Raw genomic sequence first — 24,424 nt, forward strand, 5'->3', positions numbered from 1 at the left:
TTCTCCATTTATTTTCAACAGATGCCGTTTTGCAGATTTTCTTTTTTAAGTTTTATTATACAAGATCTGCAAAAAAAATAACAGATTTACTGTCCTCCAACCAAACTAAATGAGAAAGAATTGTGTAAACTTGGAAATACTGTTTTTTTTTCCTTTTTTGTTGCACTATAGGATGGGAGAAGGAACTATCACGAAGCTCTGAGCAAACATCTTTTCATCTAATTCAATACATAGCGGTGCAGTTCCTCTCCAAGCAACTTCATTTAAAACAACCCTCCTTAGCCCAAAGGGAAAAAAAAAACAGAAGTGGGGAGAAAAGACGTAGTTTCCGCTTTTCAAATTCATTTTAAAACCCAATTTTACATCTCCCACTTCAAGACAGGCAACAAAAAGCAGGCAGTGAACAGGTAGAAAAGCCGAACAGCCTCAAACGTAAAAGGAGACAGTTAAAAAAAAGCTGTGCCATCCCCAGGGCTTATGGAAGCAGAGGGAGAGAAAGGAAAAAAAAAAAAAAAAAAAAAAAAAAACAGGAGGGAAAAAAAAAAAACAAAACTAAAATGTACAACAAAAAATCAACAGTCAGGAGGTGATTGGTGCAGTTTATTTTTCCTTTGAAGAATAATCTGTCAGCTGCAGCGAGATCCTGTGTCGCTGAAGTCGTAGTGCCGGTGCAGAGCTGTAGAGGTGTCCAGGCGGGTGTTAAAGAGTGATGAACACACACACGCATACAAGCAAGCACGCACACCCACACAGTCTCGCACACAAACACGCACTCTCACACACGGTTGGTTACAGTCTGTGGTTATGGTTTGTTAAAGTGGGAAAGAGGGAGGGAGGAAGGATTTGAGGAAGATGAGGAGAACGAAGAGGAAGAGGAAGAAGGGAAGGAGTCAGGGTTGGGAGGGGGGCCAGGCTGCTTTAGTTGTGGATCTTGATTGCTTTCTCCAGGTATGTGTAGCGACCTCTCTTTGGAGCTTTGTTGAAATGATCCAACCCTAGCCAGGGCCGCGGGTGGGACATGTTACCTGTGGGGGACAAGATGCCAGAGAGGGTGTGAGGTGCCTCGGCTGCTGCCCGATTAAAAAATAAATAATAAATACAGAAAGATCTGGAAATACAACAAGAAAATGTGTTTCAGAGCAAAACAAGGCCCCATAACCAGCGTTTCTGCACCAACTCAAATTAAAAACTTTTTAAGACCGTTCTGAATTAAATTTAAGACCTGTGTCACGACAGCAAATTGTATTTTTTACATTTTGCCAAGTCTTTTTTTTTTTTTTCTCAGAATGCACATCGCGTCATACGTGTTGGCGACAGAAGTGAGCCAGCGGCAAAGACGAACGTCGCCAGGGGAACTGGCAACAGTTCACACTCATCAATGATAGACGCAAACAAGACAACTAGCTAGCAAGGGTATATTAGCAGCTAGTTTAGCGGTAGCATCAACCGCTTGAGTCACAGAAAAGTCTGACAAGAAAATAAGATATAAGAGTAAATAGTCGCGCCACAACAAAAAGACAAACATTTCTCCGCAGTACTTTCTTTTCTTCCCGTACTTATTCACGGTTGGAAAATCATAAAAGCAAATTCAAGACTTTTCCAAAGAGTTGGTAGCAACCTTGGCTTTCCCCCCCCCCCACGTTCTCCATCAGCAAGAGCCTTCTTCACAAGTTCTGTTAATGTTTAAAACAGGACATTTATTAGTAGAGCGTCACTATAAATAATCTCCAAAGTTTAATAAATGACCACACCAGTAATTATTTACCACATTTAACTGTTTGAAATCCTGAAATAGCGTTTTAAAGTTTGCTCTCCCTTTCATTTGGCAAAAAAACAAACAAAAAAAAAACAAAAAAAAACAGCTTGTTGAGAGGTCACCTAAAATCCTTTAAACCCATTTGTGACACAACGTGGTTGAACTAATAACGCAGGGCAGCTTTGGTTGCTCAAATGTTACTGGGAGTTCTTTGTGGGGAGGAAATCCCTTTTGAACTTTAGTGACCTCAAACCCAAAACTGAAACTCAACATGGAGACATTTGTATATTATCGTGATGCTTCACATCCAAAAGCTGCATCAACAGGAAATACCTGGCTGTGGCTCAAAGTCCTTCAGGTTGACCTCGTACTCGTCTTCGGTGATGTACTGATGCCGGCCCATCATCACAATCGCAAACTTAAACTTGGAGAAAATTTAAAAAACATGCAAAAATAAATAAAAATGGTTTTACTTTTCTTTTTTATATATATATATATATTTTTTTTTAAAACAACGCGACACCACACCTTCTCAAATTCTTTCTCCTGGATGTCCAGCATGGTCTGGATCCTCCTCATCACCTCCCTAAACGGCTCCCCCTGCAGGGAGGATGGAGAAATTTAAGTCACTCGATGGAAGGAGAACAATCCGACAAACGTTGGAAACGAGGCGGCGGCGGCACATGCCTGTCTGATCTTGAGCAAGAAGGGAATCCCAAAGGTGCCAAAGACTTCCTTGTGGAAGTGAGCGACTGGGATCAACATCTCAGTGTCCTTGTCCAAGTCCACCTGGTCCAAAGGAATCTCCTAAATGTAGAAAATGGGATTTTTTTTTTTTTGGGTGAAAAATTCTGGGTGGTATTTATTCTGCAGCTGGAATATTCAAAGAACCAAAGCAGCACTAATCTGATTCTAAAGAAGCAAACTGAACCGGGCGCGTCAGAGCTGACAGCTCTGCAGAGATGTAGCTGAAGGAGGGCGAAGCGGCCAAAAATACACACACACACACCTCCCAAACACACTTACCTCTATTCTAAAGGTGCGACTGGCAGCAGGAGATAAACATTCTAGCAGCTCGTCCTCCTGGTGAACCCCGATGATTTTATAGCTTACTATCTCTAACAGCCTGCAGAGAGGGAAGGGAGACAGAAGAGAGTTTGATGTGAAGCAGCAGCTGTTCGAAATACAAGAAATTATGAGGAATTAAAAACGACAGCAGAGTCACGAAAAAGGTGGAAAACATTCTTGTGGTTCTTTTGTTTTTACTTTGAGGTTTTTTCAGGCCAAATTTTCCCATTTTCCAACTATGTAGACAGATCAACTGAACACATTAAATAATACATTTGGGGTTAAATATTTATCCTTATGGTCACGGTTAGTGAAAACAAAGTTTAGAACTAAAGCAAAAAAAAAAAAAAAAAAAAAAAAAAAAAGTAGAGATCTGTTTTAATTTTTTCCATTTAATACATATTTTGCAGTTAGTAACTCAAATCGCAAAATGATCTAAGCGACCGACAGAAACTCAAGTTGTGATGTTAAGAATAAATGTCTTCACCCCACCAGGAAACGGCTCAGCTACAGAAGGCATAAAGATGCCAAGATCCCCAATTTACATTTTTCCATACTTATCCAGAAGTGGAAAATAAAAACCAAACATTTAAGGCGTCTGTAGGAGATGTCTATTCTGGTATTTAAGTAAATGTCAGAGGAGAGAAGATTTAATATTTGATGAGGCTGCAGCAGCCTCGTACGTCACACCAAATTATTTCACTTTGATTTTTATTAAAAAAAGAAAAATAAATCGTAAAAAAATGAAGATTTTTTAAAAATATTTGGAAATGAAGGACTATAACAGCGGCTGCTCCTCTGTGTGTGAGACATGAGCCACTCAGGTGAAGTTATGTTTCTGGGTGAGAGGCCAGTCGAACTCCTTAAAAAAAGATCCATTTAACCCTCAATTAGCTGAAAACCTCAAAACAATACAATGTGAGTGAAGTTAAGGAGCAAATCAGTGCACCAAATCCTGATCAAGTTTGTATTTTTTCCCCCCCAGTTTTAGAAAATCGGTGGATCTGTAGGCCGATCTGTCGCTGTGTCTCGCGTATTCTGAGATAAATACCTGAGCTTCTCAGAGCCGTTTTCAGACAACTCCACTGCCTTTTTACATTCTTCCAAAAGGTCCCGTACGCAGCCATGTTTGTCAGGGTACAGGGTGATCTCCTGCAATAAAAGTGTGTGAGAAAAAAAAACAAAAACATTTGACCAATTGCATAACTACACAGAAATATGACATTTTAAGCTGAACAAAACAATCAAAGCATGCGGCTTACCTCCTCTCTGAACTGGCTGTTGAGCCATATGCATTTAAAACTCCTCCTGTTCTCAAAGTCTGTTATCTTCATCTTCAACTGTGAGCACAGCAAGAGGAAAACACATTTTTATTTGATCGCAATGGCTGCCTGTGATTCACCTCTTTCCGTCGTTAACGTTTGTACTCGTCTAAAAAGGATTTGATCCAAACGTGAGGATCAGAATTAAAAACGTGGTAAAGACTCGTGGATAAACCTGGGCGCAAAAAACCCCCCAAAAACCTGGGGTCAATTCCCCCAGAAAGTTTTATTTTCTCTCTTGCCCAGCTGTGAGGCCACAGATGGTTCACTTTGTAACAAACGAAAAGCTGCGGACTTTAAAACAGGGAATTGAATATATAACTACATTAGGATTAAACTGATTATGTACTTAGAAAATACGAGAGCCCGGTGTGTTTTTAACTTTAGCTGGTGGGTGTAAGCCTGCTGAGGTAAGCCCGAAATCTCGTTAGCTCAGCCTGGGCAATCTACCGACAACCCACTGAACTGTATCCGAGCGCGAAAGCAGACCAGGGGTGACGACACCTTCGCGATAAACGGAAAAACAGAGTTTTAACACGTCTTTCTACCCGACATAATTCAGAAAAAACATCTTTTAAAATCCAAATCTGATGGCACAAACGCGGCTAACGTGACAATTAAAAAGAAAGAAATCAAACATCCAAGCATTCCCACCTGCTGGTAGTAAAGCTTCTTGGGCTGCCGAGGCTTGAAGAATTGCAGCAGGTCTCGCAGTGTCCCATCATAGTTGTGTCTGAGAGGATTCCCTGGACCGTCCCTGTACCTGGCCACCACACCACCAGGCAGGGGGGGCAGGGCGGTGAAGGGAAGGAAGGACGGATGGAGAAAGACGGGAGAGGGCGCAGCGGGGGTTGGGGGAGTCATGGAGGAGAGAAGATGTGTAAGTTGGCATGGAGAGAAAGATGCACAGAAGAAGTGAGAGGCGAGAGGGAGGAGTTAAAGAGGAAAACAAAGAGAGAGGTGGAGGGGGGACAGGTTACACAACATTTCTCACAGCTGGAAATGACCAAACAGAAAGCAAGCAAGTCCAAGACGCAACTCAGTAAAGGCATTTGGCAAACAAACGTTTAACAGACTGGATATTGTAGATCATCTGAATCAAGATTTTTGTTGCCACCGGAGGACAAAAACTGGGAAAATGTATTAAATTAAAAAGGCAAACATTTGTTTATTGTGGTTTTCTTTCGGTGTCTTATTTTACCTGCTCTACAATAAACTTTAAAAAGCATCTTAAAAATCGGCTCTTGGAAAGTCAACATGTCAACGCTGAGCATATGGAAAGATGTATAGCTTTTAAGGTTGTTTCCTGTGTTTCTTATTTTGCAGTTTGTGGGGTTTTTTTTATCCCTGCATTTATTATTGTGCTCAACCTGCCAACGGGACTAGAGGTGGAGATCAGCCTATAATCTCATGTATTTACATGTAAATATTCATTAATAGGCATTGTCCCATTTAAAAAAAAATATCTGAACTGTTGAAGAAAAAAAGGATAATTTCCAAAAATTGGGGGTCATAATCCCCCCCCCCCATCTTAGTATTTTTTACGTTTATTTTTTAACCATTGTTGACTTGTGGTTGGAGGCCGAATAAAATAATTTCAAACTGACCCAACCTGATTGAAATATTTTTACTTTTGCTGCAGGGAAAACTGCAACAGGTCAAACAATGGACCAACAAACAAATTTAACCCCTGTCTAAATATAATTTAAGACATTTTACGCCTCGTTTATGTTTTATTAATTCATCTACAGTCTATACATATTCTATACTTTATTTAAAAAAAACAAACAAACTGTTAAGACGAATAATTGTGCGTCAGTGTGTGGATGGGACAAGCCTCCTACCCCTGGGACTTGAAGAACTGCAGCAACATTGGATCTGTGTTCAACCTCTGTGCGACTGTCTTGGCCACCTGACAAAAACACACACATTACAAGTAGGTTAGCACCCGTCAGGCAGCGTCTACGTCAGGCGCCTTGAGCAAACCAGACGAACAAAGAAAGCAAATAAAGATCAGATTCATACGTCAACCAGAAAACTTCACATCTCCTTGCATCATCAATAAGAAGATTTTAGCTGTACTTTAAGCACCCAGGAAGAGTTCCACTTCGATTAAACAGGTAAATTTAACTTTAATATTGCTAAACATCTTTTCAGCATGACAAAAAAAATAAGATCTTTGCTCAATTTAGCTGTATGAAGGGATGAAAAGAGGTCACCCCTCAATCCAGGCGGCATTAATCAAGCCGAGCAACCGCACCTGAAAATAGTTCATGCGGTTCGAGAGCGTGACCACGAAGCCGGGGTCGTTGTGGATGGTCTTGTCACAGAAAATGACATCAACTCGGTGGTACAGATCCCGGAAATAGTCCTTCGCTGTGGGCAGCTCACTGCTGTCGTTCTCTGGGTCGTCCCTGTGCGGGGAGCGGCAGAGAACGAGATTAAAGCGCCGCTCACGTAGCGACAGACCGTACGGATCAATTAGAGACACAACGGTCCATCGGGATCAAAGTTGTTTCCGTTTTATGTGGACAGAATCAGTCATAAAGACAAAAGGCGCGCGCGCGCACACACACACACACACACACACACACACACACACACACACACACCTAAAATGAACACAGTTTTTCTGCTTAAAAAAAAAAAAACTGGACTCCAAACACAGTTCATGAACCTGCTTCATGTCAAAACTCCAAACTTCCCCAGGCGAAAATTTTCTGATTTCTCGTTCTATTCCAGTCTCCAAGCATAAGTCTGAAATGTCAAACTGCATTTACTGTGAATATTTCTACAGTTTAAAACATGAAATATGTAAAAAAAACAAACCAACAAAAAAAAAAACAAACAAAAAAAACTATAACCTGTAAAAAAGGAAGGACGGAAAAGAGGAATATAGGATGGAAAGAATGGAAATGAGAAAGGATAGGAACTAAAAAGCACAAAAGGAATGATAAAAAAAATGAAAGTAAAATAGGACAGAAGGAAGAAAGGTAAGGAGAAGCGTAAAGAGGAAGGATACAAAGGATGAAAGAAAAGGATGGAAAGATAAAAGAACGGAAGAAAAAACTAAATGGATAAAAAGAAAAAGGAAAACAGGAAGGAAGGAAAAATAGTAAGAATAGAAGTTAAAGACAAATTATGACTTGGTAGATAAAAAAAAAATGGACAGACAGATGGACGGACAGTTAGACAACTCCAGAATTCTCCTGTGTTAAACTCTGGGAATATTTTCCTCCCTGCTCCTTTCTATTCCCAGAAGCATCCACATCCGACACATGCCTAAAACCAAATCCTCCTCTCTTCCAGGCTGCACAGAAACAACAACTCTGACCCGAGTTTACCAAACGGAAGAAAGGTAAGGAGAAGCAAGGTTAAAACAAACGGCAAAACTCACTTCTGGAAGACAATTATGTCGCCGTCCATGAGCTCGTCCAAGGCCTTGTCCAGAGAGACATCGTAGTCCTGGATCCGCTCCGTTAGGTTGGGCTTTACTTCCTGCAGCAACAAAATCATCATCAAAGCGGGATGAAGTCTAAACCGGCGGAAAACCTGGTGAAAAGCCAAACCGACCGCTGCAAACGGAGCTCACCTCATAGAGGATAAGGCTAGTTTCCTGCTGGAACCCTGCTCTCTCACACATGACTGGCAGCAGGTCTCCTGGGCGAAGCGGGAAAAATTATTTTAGCACAAAATAAAAAGGTGTTGGAGATAAACGTCCAGAGATATTCTTACTTATTTTGCAGGATATAGGTGTGTAGATATGTCCACAATAATTTAAGCTTCTGGTTTTGGGGTCGTACATCTTCAAGAACAACATGACATCATCTAAATAAAAAAAAAAATAAAAAAAAAGCATATTAATTAAAAAAAACAAACAAAACAAACAAAAAAAAAAACACATCAACCAAGTTAATAAAGTTCAACTGCAGACCAATTTAATAAATTAGAATATTAATGAAAAGCCCCTTTATTTCAGAAACTTTGACTCAGCGAAACACGTTATATAGATTAAATACACAGAGATGGACGTTCGAAAGCCTTTATGTTTGTTAATTAATGGTGATTTTCCATTTACAGATGATAGAAACATAATGTTTAAAATTAAGATATTACATCAGACCAATAAAATTGGATGTTTTTAAAAACAAAAGAACAACCTTAATGTAAATGATGTTTAATAAATGCTTAAAGATAATACTTTAGACTAGAGACTCATCGGGATGTGTATATTCTAATCTCCCCTCTTGATCGTTCAAGTTTTAAAGCGTAAAGATAAAATGGATTTGATAACAAAGAGGGCAGGTTTACAACAACATGCCGACCTTCTCTGTTGAACCTCATTAAACATGCTTAGAGACCCCGACATATTTGTATTGAAAGTTTTTCGCTACAGAAGGATGCGCGATTGGATGTCGGACACGAGCGAAACTCACGGTCTTTGTCGAACTTGGGTAACGTGGCTCCGCTGGCTGCCAACTCTGGATCCACGGTCTCCAGAAATATTGTCCAGGGGTTTTCGTTGTCACTCAAGTCGATCATCTAACAAACAAAAACAAAATATCCAAAATGGTGACCTTGCACCATAGTTTGAGGCGTTTCCCAAAGAATAAATATGTAAATAAACAGCAAATGTTTAGTTCTTAGGGTTTGTACATCTTTCCCCCCACGGGAAAATTCAAGAAGGCTTTTCAAACTTTACCAGCGCCACACTTTAGAGGTAAACATTACAAAAATTAGCCAACAACAAAAGCAAAAAAAGTCTGCATTAATATTTATGTATCATTTATTACTATTACTAATATTTTTCTCATTTGTCTGAGAACAAAACACTGGTGTAAAAAAAAAAAAATCCTCATATTTAAAGTATAAAATATAAACCAACCTTTATTTCAGTCACACAGATCAATAAGTCATTGAACCATAAATATTCGCTACATTGAAATGATCCAAACAGATCGTGTTAAGGTAAATTTAAGGTAAATAACATTCCCGCTCAAATTAAATGTTTAAAGTATACCAAGAAATCCCCCCCCCAAAAAAAAAGAAAGAAATTTTCTAAATTTTCTGGCACTTAGCAAATAGAAAATAATTTTGTTAATTCTAACCGACCTAAAACAAGAAAAGAAAGTTTAGCCTGACTTAACTTCAGACAGCGAGGAAAAGGAAAACTATTTGTGTTTTAATTAGGCGAATGAAATCATCTGGCTTCAACTGTAAAACAACATTTTCCAAATTTATGCTTTTAATCAAACGTTAAATTTACACTTTATTACAAACTGTGCAGGTTGAATATCAAAGCACTTTCCAAACCTTGAAAACAAACAATTGAATTTCAAACCCCGGTTTGTCCTTTAAATAACGGACTACAACACCGGAGCGTATTTCTGAAGATCGGCGTTTGATCAGAGTGGTGACGAAACAATTTCAAGGATTTCTTTTATTTGTGGTTTTCAGCTGTGCCTTTAAAAGCGCTTCCTCCTAAATTGGGACGGCCGGAGGCGCGTAACTCGAACAAAACCTGATCAATTCAAGTGGCTCTGCTGAAAACACGCCCAGAAAAAAAACCCCTTTCCAAAGCAAACACGTACCGATTTGTTACAATCGGCCTCGTAGTCGAGCATGGCGGGTCGCTTGGTTCCGTTACTGCGGGCCTGCATGGGCCAAAGCCTCATCTGGTCCTGCGGGAAACCCTGCAGCACAAAAATGCTCAACTTTAGAAAACTTCACAGAGACGTGTTGTAGTTGGTAACGAGGACAGCAGGAATGAAGGGCACAGCGAATGTTTGTGCAGTTTTTTTTTTTCTTCCGACAGTTTAGATTCTACTTTGTAGGCAAACAGGAAAAACGACAAGTCTTAACCTTCAAACAAATGCAGGCATATTCAGCTTGAGTTTCAGCTTTTTTTTTATGCAAAGTGAATTTTAAGGTTTTGATTTAGAGAATACATTACTGTAAAAGAAACTTTCGTGTTTTGTGCAAATCTGCGCCTCGGACGAACATGAGCGACTCACCATGGTTTGGGAGAGGTTCTGGACAAACTCCTGCAGGGTGGAGCTCTTCAGGATTTTGAAGACTGTGTACTTTACTTTCTCTTCGTCGTACATATCGTTGCCCTGATGTCCACAGAACTGGTCCTCTGTCACCATCTGGATGTAGAAGATAGATAAACGTATAGAATGAGAAAGATGGAACAACAAAAAAAGGTCTGAATGTTTAGCATTTCACACATAAATAAGCCCAGAAGAATAGCCTCAGCTGAGGGCTGACTAGGTCTGCATGTGGTCTAATATTGACATAAAACTGAGAAAAAGATGTTTTATAATATTTCCAAGAATGTTTTTATTCCTCCGTTTTATTTATTTACATTCTAGATTCGTCACGATAACACATTTTGCTGGATGATAAATAGTCACAGTATTTCTTTTGATGATGATGATGTTGCTGTTTTGTGGCTAGTAAAACTGATAATGGCATAATAATGCAAGTTCAAGCCTTTCAAAGACCCACACACTTAACAGTGGAGCTGAGTGATATTTAAATATCCAAAGTAAAAACACAGAAGTAATAAATCAAATAAAATAAAGACCACACACATCTGAAACCACAATTAAAATGGTTTATGTCTACACAAAGTTACCCTTCAAAGTAGAAATTATTGCACCGATTTTAATTTGTCCTGCGTTCAAATAATTGCAACAAGCTTATTTGCATGTAAATATTAAAAACAATGCTTTTAAACAATTATTTGCTTTTATTTGTTCTGCTTTTTATTAATTTGTACTTTCATTCAAAAACAAAAATCTGATTTTACATCCCGTGGCAGAAAAATAACAGCAGTAAAAACGAACCAGTTTTAGCTCCTTTCCTAAGGAAGGGAAATATTTAAACCAAGTTGTCCATCAAAATAGAAGTGGGTTAAATAACCACACATACTCATGCGAGGCAATAAAGTCAACAAATAAACCCAAAATATGGTAGTTTGGGCTGGGAGAGAACCCCAAAGCATTAAACTAAAACCCTGCATGGACTTGAACAACAAAACTTCACAAGTTCCAGCCTCAGATGGGATTGAAAATGGAAAATTTGTCCCCGAAACGCTATAAAGCCAACCAAAATAATCACTCAAATTGCTTCTATTTAATGAGTGGTAAACAAGCAGAATTCATGAAAGCACTTTTAATTACAGCCATATTAATCTAAACACACATACACACCGATGCACAGGTCAAGTGCCAAGCTGGAATCGAACCCACAACCTTCTGATTGTCCCGGACGGACCAATCATTTCAAGCTGCAGAGTTATAATTAAAACGCTGCTGCTTTTATTTTTCCCCGAAACTTGTATTCCACATATCTCGTTTATGATGACATCCACATTTTCTTCACTTCCAACCATTAAACCTCCTCAACTTTTGGCATCCAACAGGCTGAGTATATTACTGCCAAGCACAGAGTGAACTAAGGACACTGTTCCAAAAGGTCGTTTGAAATATTAATACTGCAGAGGCTAAGATCGAAATAGAAATAGTTGCTGTGATTGATCGCGCAGCCCCAACAGAGACGGGGGAGTTCCTACGTATAGAACCGCCTCCGGGGTTTCCTACCTGAACCTGCATGTAGAGGTGTGCCTCTTGGCGTTCCTTCCTCTTCTGTGCTTCCACCCTCTTCTCCTCCTGCAGACGCTCCACCAGCTGCTGGGGGATGTCCCCATCAGTCATCGGCTGGAGAACCTCACCTGAGTAAAAAAAAGAAAAAAAAAGAAGAAATAAATTACATCCAACTCACTTGAGGCTTTCGACTTGATTTTTCCCCCAGAAGGGTTTCACTCACTGAGCTTGGATTCGCGGATGTAGACCAGCATGTACGCGTTAGTGCAGTGGCGGACCGACAGGTCGTCGTCGTGCCCGCCGTAGTTGTGTTCTATGGCCTCCTCCTTGGTGCACCGCGACACCACGTCGTCGTCGAACTTACACCACTGCAGCGGGAAATAGAGCGATAGGTGGAGAGAGGGAGGGAGGGTCAGGTCAGGAAGTGACTTTTCACACCTCTATGTGCAGGTTTTGGTATCCAAGCCCCTTGAACTGTTTCACATTTTGTCACTTTACAAGTAAAATCTATGTTTTTACTGGGATTTTGCGTCAGACCAACACAAGGGACTGCGCTATAGAAGTGCACAGATTACACTTTTCTGGCCAATCTTTAAAAAAAAAAGAAAAAAGAAAAAAGATTGACCTATTCCAATCTGCCTATCAGTTCTGACACTTGGAAGAAACAATCTAAATCGCTTCCTGCATTTAAAAGAAATCTGTATAATGGAGCATTATCATGGCATTAAATAATCTGATGTTTTATGCATTTGAAATATGGCTGGTAACGGTGTTTTGAGTTGAATAGTTAACAGCAGCGGTAGAAACGTGGTACCTGCAGGCTTCAAATTTAAGTCTTTGAGACTTATTTAATTAGAGTTTGGATAAAATGAATGGTTTTATATAAAATTTAAGGTATAATTTAAGACCTGTGATTTGTGTATTGACAGCTAACATTTTTTTAAAGATGAATTTAAGACATTTTATATTTTAGGTGGATATATTGAAGACTTTTAAAGGATGTGCAAATACCAAAGCAAATACCATGAGGAAAGCTCCTAACTGCACTGATATTGAGTTAAGGAGTCGCTCTGACAAGTTGTCGTTAACCACCAAGTGTGCTCTTTTTTCTGCAATGCTGCTTTCAAGTACAACGCGTAAAGACTAACATCTCTTGATGATTTAGACTCATTTAATTTACATTAAATGTTGGGACAATTGTGTTGGAAAAAAATAATCAAAAAACATCCCCATGCTGAGCATTTTCTTTCTGTTGCAGAATGATTTATATTAATAAATAACATCAGACCAAAATTCTTCTTGGTTCTATACTGGCCACGTTAGAAATGCTGGGATATAATGAAATGAAACTACTGATAAAAACTGTAAATGAGGAATAAACTACACATCTTTAAACATAAGGAAATCCGTAAATTGAGAGCCATGAGTCTCCAATTTCAATTTCTATCGAAGCAGTGCAGGTGCAATCCCGTGTCCTGGTCTGGTTGTGCTACAACAAGGAGCATGAATACTTTTGCAATTTTCTGTGTCATAATGCTTTAATTTTATCAGGAAATAGGCACAATATGTGGAACAGATGTAGCATAAACAAACCCCCACACCCACAAAATTTTTGTTGCAAAAGTGCATAAAAAAAATTTGTCCTTACAATTGGTTCCTTGACACTCACTTTGCCGTCTCCTTTGGGGTTAAGATAGACGACGTAGTGACCGCCGTGGTTGTCCCCGCTGTGCACCAACACGGCGTGTAGGATATAGTTTGCGGGGTCCTTGGAGTCTGGCTTCTGCAGGAATTCGTCCAGAGGTAACTGGTCGGGAAACTCGAATCTGCGACGGTGGGAGGAATCACAGCAGGAAACCATCGACGAGTTAACGTCAACGCACGCGTTAAAGAACAAACAAACATGTAGAGTCCAGGGAGGAAAGCAAGCGATAGTTCATGCAGGAATATGACGCAGGAAAACGTCACAACAATCTTCATCATTCGTTTTTGGTTTTATTAATTCGCTTTCATCTTTCAACTAAAGACGACCGACAAGAAATCATCTGAGCGGCGTCCATTCCTGCCATCGCAGGGTGACGGTGGGTCAGGCTGTGTTCACACTCAAGAGCCTTTTCTGGAAATAAGCGGCACCCTTTAACCCAAGGTAATATGGAGCAGACGCTCTAAAATTACACCCTGGCATCAGCCACCGGCACACTGTGAGGCTGGAAATGAACCACTTTGAGGAGGGCTTTTTTTGTGAAGCGATGCATAAATAAACCCAGCAGGAAAGAGACGGGAAAAAAAATAATAACGAAGTCACGCTTTACCTGTCATTAATCTTGATATTTTGGTCAGTCTGTGGGTCATACATGAACCTCATCAGCTGCAGGTGAAGGATCGGAGGGAAAGTAAGGAACTTCACACCCTTTTCTGCCTCCTGCAAAGCAAAATTACACGTTAGGACATTTGCGCGGAAGATTTTACTGATGGATTTTATTGCGGTGTTGGTTTAAAAGTGATACAGGAGACAAACAAAAATACAGTAAAAAAAAAAAATTTATCAAAAATTCACATTTTTCCAAACCACACAACCACAAGCTTTCAGTGGCCAACACGAAGTAGAAACATTTATAAAGTGAGCAGAAAATGATCAGTGGTGTTTGAAATATTTTTAATTTTATAAATTAAAACTTACATTTTCATTTTGCAAAGCGTACATCATGGAAATAGAAGATATTTTAAGTATCAATACTAAAAAATGATAACCAGAAACAAAAGAAACAACATAAAAAAAACACTTGCAACAAGGACCGCAAAAAAAATCAACTGCGATGTCTTTGTAAACAAAACTGACCTTCAAAAAAATAATCACCATCAGAATGGAAATTATCCAGCTCATCTTACTTTTTCATGTGTTTAGTTGATTAATTGCTCATTGCAACAGGTTATATTTCAGATCAAACCTATGACAGGAAAAGTTCTGGTCCAGATAAGACAAACAAGCAAGTTGAAAACAGGTGGTGGTGGCAGCAGCATCATCATGCTATGAAGATACATTTTTGCACTAGAGGATGAGAAACCTGGTCAGAGCTGATGGGAAAAGGGCAGCAATAAATAGACCGTAACTGCAGGGGGGAAAACAAACCAGAGTGGGTGTAAAACCCCAGTCCTTGAAGCCTGGTTTCCTGCAAACCTTTAGACGCATCTCTAGTCCAAAACAAGCCAGCACGCAATAAAGTTCTTCAGAGTCCTGCTAATGAACTACTTATTTGATTCAGTGTGCTGAAGCAATGAAACGTCTAAAAGCTGAAATCTGATCCCCGTGTTAAAGGTTGGAGCAGAGATTCACCGCCTTAAAGATACAACCAGACCCGACGAAATGAAATTATTTAGATAAAAGCATATTCATGTGGGAGAATGGCTTAGTCAAAGCCCAGACCTAAAGCAACTGGAAGTCGGGCAAGATTTGAAATGAATGCTCGTAATCTCACTCTCACATGGAAAAATAGCAACTGTTCTTTAAAATCCGCTCCTAAATCATTTTCCTTCTACTTTATAAAGTGCGTCCTTCAGGAAACCCCAGTGCAAGACATTAAAGTTTGTGGTTTTACAGCTAAAATGTGTGGGGAAAACTATGATTTTCTACATATTGCAAAAAGATGTGAATACATTTCCATAGAGCAGCCAGGAGCCAAAACTAGACTTACTTGAAGACCGTGCTCTCCTGCGTCGTACTTGTTGTCTCCGTCTAGCTGTTCAGTCGCAACATAATCTTTAAATGACTCGAATACTAGGAACAAGAAGAGATGAGACAAAATTAGGGGGAAAAATGTATTCATTTCCTAATTTCTTTACACTTTACTATCAATTTTAGTGAAAAAAAATATAGAACTGACAAACATTCAGGTAAATCCTAAAATATAGAAATTTTCAAAAAATGAACGGTCTTGCTACTTAACTGTTCTTCTTTCCTTTTATGCTAAGCTGGATGTCGTAGTAGTCCTCTATCCGCTCAGACCGGTAGTCCACATGCTTGCACTGGATATACGACTGAGGAAAGAACACAAATGGGTCAGAACGCCGTTCTGCAGGACGGGTAGAAATGATGGTTCTCGCAGGATCATGTCATGATTTAACGCGTCTCTAATTTTAAACCTATAACTGTCCAAAGATCCATCTGAAACCACGTTAGTCTGCTTCGTGCCGGTTTGATTACAAAATCATACGTGTTTGGAGCAAAACTCGAAACACATCAAACAGCTGCGGACATTTTCTTCAAGTAACAAGACAAGAGAAACCTGGGACAAACTTACCACCATCTTTCCTCTGAACAGCTTGGGGATGGTTCCTTCAACACAAGTGCCTTTCATCTTGTTCTCCACATTGTCCAGCAGCTGGACAATCACACGGCATGATGCGTTTCAGGAAACATTCAGCAAACACCCGGGGATACTTTTAAGACCAACGAGAAAACTTACAACTCTGCACAGCTCCTGTACATCGTGCTGCATGAAGCTATCCAGTGTTTCCCACCTGTGCATTAAAAATTACACAAATAGAAGATTAGTTGGATATAAAATCCAAATGGATGTTTTAGATTTTACTCGAGAAAGGTCAAATTTTCAAACATGAAATGCTTGTTTTTAGTCTATATATGTAAAAAAATAAAAAAATAAAAAATCTACCCAAAAGACTTTGTGAGTTTCTTGGTGCCGACTGGTTTGTCGCTGTGCTGCAGTTCATAGAAAACCCTCTGCAGCGCCAGGGGAACGCTCTTGGATGAGTCGTCGCCTTCTGTGGGCATCATGTACACCGCCTACGAAATGAACAGGTTTTAGATGGCAATACTGTAAGACAGAGGTTGTTTCTTGACGAGATAAAACATTTAAATCACAATAAATGTCATGTGGTTAAAAGAATATGGCTCGAATCTGAGAAAAACTTCAGGGTTTTGCGCGATAAAAACAAGTGAGTGTGGACTCTGGTTGACGTGTTTATGTAAAAACAGTGAAGAGTTTCCAGGAAATGGCCGTACCCGTCGTAACTGGTTAGTGAAGAACAGTGTCTGTAGCAGGCTATTCATGTAACAAGTGGCTCCCTGGTTCTTGAGTCCAACGTAGCCTGTGTGTTTCTTGGAGTCCCAGCTGGTTTAATCAGGCAAAAAAAAAAAAAAAAAAAAAATTAATAAAAGATTCATAATCAGAGTTTCAGTTCAATAAGATGCAAGTAAAGCCCAGATGAGGGATAAATCTACTTACGCGACTCCGTGTGGAGCGTCTGCCTGGACGTAGACTTCAAACGTGACTTTGTCGTCATCGATAAAGCCTCGCTCCGGATCCGTTACATCCTGTGATACAACAACAAGAGGACGTAAATTCAAACGATGAACTAAATTAAAACTGAGCAAACATGCATCACCCGGCAGTTAACAGGGAAACGAGAAGCTGAAAATGTCATTTCTGCGTACTGCTTGTATAGACGCTCTGAGTCGTGAAAGCAAATATTACATCGTCTGTTAGGCTCCCGTTTCGTGTGGGGAAAATAACGGGGAAAGGTAAGAAAAATGTTTTTACTGAAACGTCGACCTTTCCGTTAGCTCTCGTTGGATTTGCGTACTTACACTCCAGGACATGAAGTTAGAGAAGCCCCAATCGTTTTCCTTGTGGAAGAATAGGTGACTGATTCTGCGGCTGAACGACTTCTCGTCGTCTTTGTAGTTAATGATTTTTAGCATGGCCTGAGCGTGGCAAGACCACGACCTGGAACGGAAACGGCAGGATTACTTCCCAAACACTGAAACAACCTTAAAAGAGAGAATCTATGGGGTTTTATTTAACTCTAGTGCAATTTTAAGAGGAGATGAGAAAAGTGCAGGACTCCACTTATAAGTGCTGAACGGGTTTTGAGAAGAACAAAGAAAAATCTTGTTGAACAACGAAATTGGACCTTTGTGTTAATGTCTACTTTTAAAAAAATTAAAGATCATTAGTTATTGGATAAATTTAATCCTGAAGTAACAATATTGACTAAAATCTGACAGCCCCCAATCACCACCAACCAAACATCATAACAAATCTAGAGAGAGAGGGAACGGAAAGTCACATACGTGGAGTCCGACTCGGCGTTGCACTGCAGGAAGAAGCCGACGCTTTTCTGGTGAGGCCGGTCGGGGTAGAACCGCGGCATCACCATTATCTTCCAGGGCAGGTTCCGGACGAAGCAGGCCGGGCTCAGAACGGACTCGCTAAGGCGACTGAAGCGCTCCACGACGAACCGGAAGGTCGCCTCCGATCTCCAACTGGTGTCTGCGAGGAGATGACGGGCAAGAGAGGACAAAATATAAAAACTGCAGGGGCTCTAACTGACCCGAGACTGAAACAGTGAGGGAGGAGAAAGTTGAGTCTAAATGCATTTTCTCATGTTCACTCTATAAACTTTAAATTTAAATGACTAATGTTAAATTAAAGTAGTCCGTACAAACGTAAACAGACTGGTATTGTGATCTTGTGCACTTCAGATATCGATTTGTTTGCACAATAAGGATATTTATTACACTGTACTTAAAAACAGACTACGGTAGCTAAACAAAGGCAGATATCTAAAATAATACCCCTTTGTTCAGTTTGCAGAGTTTCTGCAGATCTCACCAAGTCAAATTTAAGACTTTTTAAGACCATTGTGTCCTGTATCACAACAGAAATGTAGCATATTTTGCATATATTATATAGTAGTGGCAAGCTTTTTTTGCCCAGAAAACATGTAGCATCGTACAGATTAGCAACAGAAGTGAGCCAGTGTCAAAGACAAGCGCTGTTCATCTAACTGCTGATAAATTTACACTTACTAGTGGAAAAGAGCTAGGTAGCTAGCAAGGCTATATCAGCAGGCAAATAGCGGTAGCCTCAACTGCCTCCAGTCGAGAAGATGTCTGTGTGCGACTCAGACTTTCCCCTGACAGAAAAGTCTCACGAGAAACAGAAACTATATAGAATTTATTAAATAGTCCGGCCATCACAAAATTTAAAACATGTCACTTTTAATGTACTTGTTCTTGTTCAAATTTAATGCACTTTAAAGCCTTAGTTTTAGATACATGAATTAAAGATTTTTTTAAGGATGCGTTTGTAGAGACATAAAGTAAAGCGTTTAATGTACATTGCTTAGTGAAAATCAGAGAAAGGGTAGAGACAGATGCTTTGATGCATAAATAGAAACAAAAAAATGAGAGAGAGTAGAGAAACAAAACCAGCAGGTAAGACCTCATACAAAACCAGCAATAAAGAAAAACAGTGATTGGCTCAACTTAAAAAAAAAAACAGTTATAGTCAAAGACAAAAAAATATCAAAATGATAAGATCTCAAAGTATTTCTCCAAGTATCATCTGCTAGCATGAGTGTTCATCCTCCTCACCGTCCTCCATGTCCTCCTCTGTGTTGTTGTGTCCGTCTGCCATGGCCACGTTACCGTTGATCACCGGGTTGGCCGGGATTCTTGGAGGGTCATCTGTCTCCCCAGCTGCGAAGAAAAAAAGTTAAAGTAAAGATGACAACTCTGCACGGATAAAGACAGAAATAGAAACTATCTGAAAAACATTTGTGGATCATAGACAATGTGCTAGACTGTTTTATTTTTTTCTTTCCCCCACTCTGTAGTAATTTTACTAAAACCTGTGAATATAAACACCTTCCATTCAGTGTTTTTTTTGTTTTCATGTTTTAGTTGCAACTCCTGGTCAGGACAAAACAAAATATGTTCCACGGTGTTACACCCTGTTGGGAAAAACCATGCCGAGGCAACATGACAAGTGTTTCCCAATGTGTGTGTGTGTATGTGTGTGTGTGTGTAGACAGCTTGATCTCATCAGGAAGAATGTGTGTGAGTGTGTGTGAATGCAAAAAAAAAAACCCAGAAAGGACAAAAGGGAATACTGGGGTGGATAATTATGGACAGGACACAGGATTAAGAAGCAAGTCATTCTTTAAACAAAACACACGACACACTCGCAGGCAACGTTAATTATCCCATTTGCAGAGGCTGATCCAGAGGAACGTGGATGGTAGCGGGGTCGCTTCAAGGTGGGAATGCAAATCTGGAGAGGATGACAACGATGCTACGGTCTCTTAAATATGTCCCCGACCGTGTGACATCTCTTCTTCTACTGAGTCTTGTTTGTTTTTCTACAGACGCTGCTCTGAGCGTTGAGAGCCACCAGTCAATCTGGTAACATGACTGAACCGTGCCTTCAAGAGGCTGACCTGGTTTCCCCCAAGTGGATTACGCCACATTAATGGAGTCTGTCAGTCAGGTGCATGACAACTTTGTCCCGCTTATGGCAGGAGTCTCGCCTGGAACCCGTAAAGGTTTCTGCTTAAGAACGCAACAAACAGCCTCTCATTATTTCACCGACTGCAGGGGAAACAAAATAATAAACTCATCACTACTACTTAGAAATGTATTGCCACATAGCAGAACAGTGAAATGTCTAAAGGGCAGCTTTGATTTAAAAACAAAACATTCAGGAAGACGAAAGCTTTCCAACCTTCCTAAATCTTTTTGGAAAAGCCACAGCATTAAAAGTAACGGGGGGGAAAAAAAAGACTGTTCTGATGCAGATAGCGCGCAACATTTAGGTGATTTCAGACATCAGCACTCAACTGCTTTTCCTAGTCATGAATTATAAGCACATGCCTTTTACTGTGATCAAGTTGGTCCTGAGATAGTGGTTTCTTAACAAGGGGACGCCCCAAAAACCAGAAAAAAATAACTAAAATGAAAAAATAATGATTCTATGATTTTTTTTCTCCACCATTTTGTCAATTTAGAAAATAAATATGGACTCAATTTTGCTGTGACTTGTAAAACCAGGTAAGTAAATTATGTCTATGAAATAATCTACAAGTACAACTTTTCTTGAATAGTTAGTGTTTCACTATTTTTCCCTCTTAAATTCAACTACAAAGATTGACATATGGATCAATATAAACCGAAAGAGAAAAATATTTTTATACTCAAAAGAAAATAAAAAAAACTTGCTTACAAAAAAAAACAGGTCAGTCAAATTATTGCAACTAACTACAGTTGGCAGGCTAAGAGATGGCTAAGAAAACGTTCAATTATAAAAATATATTTCACAATTTTCTTGCAAATATTGGTATTAAAACCATGGAACTATTATATTTTTTTAATCAAGAGGTTATCTATTTATTTGGTGTTGGTTGTTGCCTTGAACAGCCCAGTCAAAATAGTCTGAACTTTATTCTGGTCTTGAATTGATGTCAGTACAAAACTATTCTGGTCGTTAAGATAAAAAAGCATTGGAGCTTTGTAAACAACACTATGAAGATTTTTAGATGTTTTTAAAATTACAGTTGATAGGACAAGAAATCCTGGTTGTTAAGGTAGTTCATTTTTACACTTCCAGATTGATATAATTTAAAAATTAGGGAATGGGAAAAAAAATCTGGAAATAAAATATTTTTTTTCTTATTCCATACATATTCAAAGCTGGGAAACAGTAAAAGCAAGCTCAATAAAAACAAAGTAGGAACCTTGCTCTTAATGTGAATCCATCACAATTCACCTGTGGTGATGTAGATAAATGACTGGGATAAAACTGTAATCAACTGTAACTAAGACATAGTACAGTAATTAATAGCAATGTGTTAGAATAAACTGTGGAAAAAATGTTAGACAATTTGTTCTCATACTTGTAAGGGTATAAAGCTAAGAAGGGGCTGACTAGTAAATGCACCTGCTACTGGTAAAACAACTATTAAAAAACAATGACTAATACTGCAAATAATGAACAGACATGCTTAGTCACTGTAAAACAGAATAAAGTAATTGGTATTGCGTGTGTTACACGATTATCATTAATGTGTGTTAGATTAGATAAGAATTAAATCACAGAGGCTAAATGACGCAGCGAGGCTCTCAAAGAGTCTGAACAGACCCTAAAGTTGACATCGATAAGAGATAAATAAAAGTAGCAATTGTGATGTTGGTATGTGTGGGACATGGTCCACACATGTTTCAATGGCTCGTCCCGACTGCAAATCGATCTAACAAAAACACAGATCATTAAAAATGGCGAGAGCTCCCAGCCGTTTGGTCCTCCATACAATGAAGCAGCAAATCCCCGCGCTGCCCCCTGTGTGGGCCTGGCTTACCGCACCACTAACAACAGTTACTTTTCAGCTCTGGCAAACGGCTCTTCTGAAACACCGTTAAACGCATGAAACAACGGACTTATCCGGGAGGTTGAACTATTGTTGGCGTTTGAAACTGTTATGATTAAAACGTAAAACGACAAAGTGCATGTACCGTGGTGAACACAAGCTGGTACTGACGCATCTGCGTTCCCGTTAGCCACCTAGCAACCAGTAGCAACAAAATGATCTGCGGGTCCTTATTAGGCAACATTAGCTGTACACACAAACACCAACTAGCATGTTAAATTTAATACAAGGTGAAACATGTAATAAAACGTCATCACTCTAGGATAGGAATTGAGAAAAATACAAAAAGAAATCCGCACCGGGTTAGCAACCAAGGCCCAAACGCTCTAGCAGAATCGAAAAGGCCACCATTTTGGAACGCCACACACCCCCCTCCGTTAGCATACGCTAACTAGCATGCTAACTAAGGATGACACAAAACGAACTGGGCCTTGGAGCTAATTTACCAGTTTAGAATTGCTTGTCACGCAAACTCTGTTCATTGTGTTTGAGAGGAATATAACAACACAAAGAAATAATTTAATTTCTCTGACTACATATCTAACTTTAATAAAATGCTAATTTATTGAACTGCGGAGTGTTTCACTGTGCAATTAGCAGCCTTCAATTCAAACACGCTACTAGCACTCATCCTCTTCAGGCTAGCAATGCTACCTATCGAACAGTTATAAACGAAAGAGTGGAAAACTACGGTTTAATCACAGAAGCGTTGATGGACTATGCAGACAGGTATTTTTATCTGCCAATTCAACCCAGGAACTACAGTGAAGAAAGATTAATTTACCGTGAAATGGATTCATGTGATTTGCAAAACTAAGCAACGTTGTTTACAATTCTTTAGTTTATCAACGATCAACACGACCTGAAATCTAGAGATTGTGTCCCCATTCTACACGACGTTTAATTAATAAACCACATCAGATCGCTTGTCACAACAGCGTCGGCGGCGAAAACTGAACGGCAAGAGAAATGCGGTAGCCGAGTCGAATGAATGATTTATACGGCCAATCTCCAGGTTTAAAAAACACCCACATCAATTGGCTTTTATTTCCAAGTAACGTCTAGTTAAAAACATGGGACGATAAATTAAGTACAGTTTGCTTATAACGCAAAATGAGGTCAGCTCCGCGCGAGTCTGCTGCAACGGGCGCACAATCAGCAGAAATTCAACCGGCTACCCCAGCCTGCCTCGGGCCTTGTTGTTTACTGTAATGTTGCGCTCAGACTGCACCAACAAAACTTCACTTATTTGCCATGCAGCAGGAAAAAAAACGTCAAGCATTTTGCAAATAAGTCTGTTCACCCTTCTTACCTTCCATCTCCATGTCCTCTGGTTCGCTGAGCTGCTGCTCGCCGGCTTTCTGCTGCTGCTGCTGCGTATGGTGGTGGTTCATGTTGGCAGCTGCTGTCGTGATGCGGTGCTCTCTGCTATCTCCGTCACCCTCGACCTTGTCCGGGGCAGGCTCGGCGGGGAACCGGGTTCCGGGCTGCTGGTGCGGTGTAGCGGCGGGATGCGGAGGTGGGGTGGACAGGTCGAGCCTCGGCGGCCGAGCCTGCTCTGTTGCGACCTCGGCCTTGTCCGCTGTCAGCGCCGGGGAGTGAGGAGGGGAGGTCAGCTGGGGAGCGGGTAGAGAAACGCGGACGTATTTGCTCGCTATTCGCCCAATCTCGGCGCTTTTGTTGGGTACAAGTCCCTGGCTGACGGCGGGGGATTGGGACTCCGGGGACGGAGACCCGTTGAAACGAACTAAATCAATCCGGTTCAACCCCGGGAAACGAGGCTTGCACCTTCAGAAGCAAATACCCCGTTTGCAGCTAGCGTTCAGCTACCTGACACTAGGCAGCCAAAAGGTAATACAGCTGCAACAATGAAAACAAAGGCTCATTTGCTAGGACACAATTAGCAAGTTTGCCAGCGGTATTCCCAGTCCGTCTGCTCCTCCGATTGCCCAACGACCGGGGGAGAAGGAAAGGAGAAGCTATCCATTCAAACCAGTTTCCACTAATGCTGATTTGGAAGTTCACGGAGACAAGAGTTATCAGAGCCTCGACATTAAACAATTCCCATCAAAAAACGCCCTTAAAACGATCAACGACACGACGCGGCTCCTCGCTGCATTTTTAAACTAACCTCTCGACTGTTTCTGAGGAATGTGCCCGGTCATACGATGCTGTGCGGCGGCTCTCGACCCGCTCCTCCCGTGGTTTGTGATGTGTTGGGTCTGAGGGAAATCTCAAAATGGCGGCCGCGCTCTTCTCTGAAATGTCACATCCGCATGGTGATCCAAACACGAGCCCATCCCCGGCGAGGTTCTCATCTGTGTTAACTCATATGGGCCCGGTATGTTCCTCGCACATTGGACATATTACACAAAAGTGCATTTATGACCTGAAAAATAACCTAACACTAATAGTATAATCATAATTTTAAAAAAACGTTTATC

At 40.3% G+C, this 24,424-nt stretch overlaps 1 protein-coding gene across 6 annotated transcripts; it reads right to left on the bottom strand.

The window, feature by feature from the left end:
* Positions 1-582: 582 nt before the first annotated feature.
* On the bottom strand, positions 583-24,424 carry usp7 (ubiquitin specific peptidase 7 (herpes virus-associated)). Of its 6 annotated transcripts, none has more exons than XM_016678387.1 (32): positions 24,112-24,423; positions 23,293-23,562; positions 19,153-19,257; positions 17,848-18,046; positions 17,362-17,500; positions 17,000-17,088; positions 16,777-16,885; positions 16,427-16,557; positions 16,220-16,274; positions 16,055-16,135; positions 15,701-15,791; positions 15,449-15,531; positions 14,069-14,178; positions 13,405-13,582; positions 11,980-12,124; positions 11,754-11,884; positions 10,161-10,295; positions 9,738-9,839; positions 8,583-8,688; positions 7,882-7,974; positions 7,739-7,806; positions 7,544-7,644; positions 6,407-6,560; positions 5,991-6,058; positions 4,801-4,909; positions 4,087-4,164; positions 3,876-3,976; positions 2,783-2,882; positions 2,444-2,563; positions 2,285-2,356; positions 2,090-2,180; positions 583-1,025 (listed from the first exon to the last, which is right to left on the bottom strand). In XM_016678387.1, exons 1-32 carry the CDS (start codon positions 24,143-24,145, stop codon positions 919-921), a joined length of 3,555 nt encoding a protein of 1,184 aa, XP_016533873.1. In that variant the 5' UTR covers positions 24,146-24,423; the 3' UTR covers positions 583-918. The 6 variants fall into 6 exon arrangements, with proteins under 6 accessions (XP_016533873.1, XP_016533874.1, XP_016533877.1 ...); XM_016678388.1 differs by having other exon boundaries at positions 919-1,025; positions 4,801-4,903; positions 24,112-24,424; XM_016678391.1 differs by lacking the exon at positions 24,112-24,423 and having other exon boundaries at positions 919-1,025; positions 23,293-23,767.

The sequence above is a fragment of the Poecilia formosa genome, unplaced genomic scaffold (genome assembly GCF_000485575.1).
Source record: "Poecilia formosa unplaced genomic scaffold, Poecilia_formosa-5.1.2 Scaffold182, whole genome shotgun sequence".
NCBI lineage: Eukaryota > Metazoa > Chordata > Actinopteri > Cyprinodontiformes > Poeciliidae > Poecilia > Poecilia formosa.

Bases quoted from the DNA above. Each gene is read 5' to 3' on its own strand.
- usp7 (XM_016678387.1), bottom strand. From the start codon at position 24,145: ATGACCGGGCACATTCCTCAGAAACAGTCGAGAG. The intron at 7,807-7,881 runs GTAAGAATATCT...CGCTTCGCCCAG, and splicing joins ACCTATATCCTGCAAAATAA to GAGACCTGCTGCCAGTCATG. The intron at 2,883-3,875 runs GTATTTATCTCA...CCCTCTCTGCAG, and splicing joins AACGGCTCTGAGAAGCTCAG to GCTGTTAGAGATAGTAAGCT.